This window comes from Rhagoletis zephyria, unplaced genomic scaffold (assembly GCF_001687245.7).
Source record: "Rhagoletis zephyria isolate East Lansing unplaced genomic scaffold, Rhagoletis_zephyria_1.1 Rzeph_scaffold_00865, whole genome shotgun sequence".
Taxonomy (NCBI): Eukaryota; Metazoa; Arthropoda; class Insecta; order Diptera; family Tephritidae; genus Rhagoletis; species Rhagoletis zephyria.
The window spans coordinates 537-2,264 of NW_016157949.1; the positions used below are offsets into that span (position 1 = coordinate 537).

General features: G+C 31.7%; 1 protein-coding gene across 1 annotated transcript in view; it reads right to left on the reverse strand.

Moving 5' to 3' along the window:
• Positions 1 to 408: 408 nt before the first annotated feature.
• The window catches only part of LOC108361859 (uncharacterized), a 33,185-nt gene continuing 31,865 nt past the window's right edge, over positions 409 to 1,728 (reverse strand). The window contains exon 2 of the mRNA XM_017614619.1: positions 409 to 498. Coding sequence (XP_017470108.1) covers positions 409 to 498 — 90 coding nt within the window. The remainder of the gene's footprint in view (positions 499 to 1,728) is intronic.

The following is a 1,728-nucleotide window of genomic DNA, read 5'->3' on the forward strand; positions in this document are numbered from 1 at the left end:
TTTTGTCACTACCTACCAAAGTAGTCGACATATTGCCATAACCGCTTCCGATGTAGCTGCTGTTGCGCCTTGTTATGTGTTTGATGTTGCAGCAGCAGTAACGATTATATATATGTAGTTATGTTGATGCTGTTGTTATAGCTTTTGGCAGCGCTTGAATTGGCTTCTTCGTCTTCGACAAGGGACTTCTCGAACACATGTCGGACATTTAAGACGGAAGCCGGAAAATAACTTAAAGGACATTTTCATTTGATTGTTTGCGCTTGTATATTTGAGTAAGTAGGTATGTCCTATTACATGTGTACATATTTAGTTATGAAAGTCAGTGCATTTGTTATCGAATATTTGCGAGAGCTTTGTGTGCGAATGCTCTTATTTGTGTGGCAACGTTTCCGCATGCTGTCCACATTAAAACAATATGGCGCAGCTAGTGTTTTGCCAAGAATTCATCGATTTGAGTTGCTCTTGTTGCATGAGTCTGTCAGAGTTGCCAAGAGACTGTGAAAGAATAAAACTATTTTGAGTCGCCTTTATAACTTGAAAGAAAAAATTATAAAGTAGCTAGTGGTATACATATACATATTTACACTGAAAATAATATCTGCGTAACTATAACGAAACCCTGCGTAAATCTTACGAAATTTTTCGTCATTTTGAGCCACGAAAGTTTTTGTTGATTGTACAAAACCGTTTTCGTACAAACTACGAAAATATGAGGCATCGGATCTTTAATACATTTTACGAATGTATTCGTACTATTTACTAAAGAATTTAGTACTATTTACTAAATAATTTAATACTATTTAGTAAAGAATTTCGTGCTCTTTCTTAGTTTTTTACGAAATTTTTGTAAAATGCACAGAAATAATTCGTATATTTAACGAAATTACTTTCGTAAAATCTGCGCTTGTTTCGTAGAATGTGCGATTTTGCTTTCATTCTCCACACTGTAAAAAACATATTACGAATTATAACACAACACTTTTATTTTGTTTTTATCGTTAATTTTAAGCGTTTTTGTTTAACAAAACGTTTTGCAAAAACGCTTAACATTATTGATTAAAATATAATGAAAGTGTTGTGCTATAATTTTAGTCATGTTTTTTATAGTGTTAATAATAAAAGCAATCATACGTTCTATGAAAGAAGAAGAAGAATTTACTGACTACACTGTAGTTAAGAATTAATAAAGAAGGTTATTTTACCTATAATAAAACTTAAGTCCTTTATTTATATGCATACGAATAGGTTCTATACTGCATATTTTTATTGCTTAGGCTTCATTTAATAATATATTGGTGCAAAGTGTTAAACTATGAGACTCAACAACACTAAATATAATAAGATATAAAATATGAAAGAATATAAAAAATACTGGTTTTACTTTCTTAAACATTATAATATTTTTATGTAGAGGCACTTGACAGATTCGCAGCTTCATCGATGTTTGTTTCCTTGACGACTATAAATTAAAGGAAAATTATAAGGCGTCTGAAAAGCAAGTTTCAGTGAAAAGTCATATATCTACTTACTTTTAATTACATTAAGTAGTGCTCCTGGCTTAGGCTTGCGCCGGTGATAGGTAACTGATGAAATTGCCTATTTATCAAGTCCCACATTGCAGCGCAAGGCGCAGCGTAGGCGATGTTAAAAACATTGTATGCTTAAAAGCATAGTATATCCACAGCTTTAATATTTAATTTTGTATTGTTTTTTTTATCCATCAAA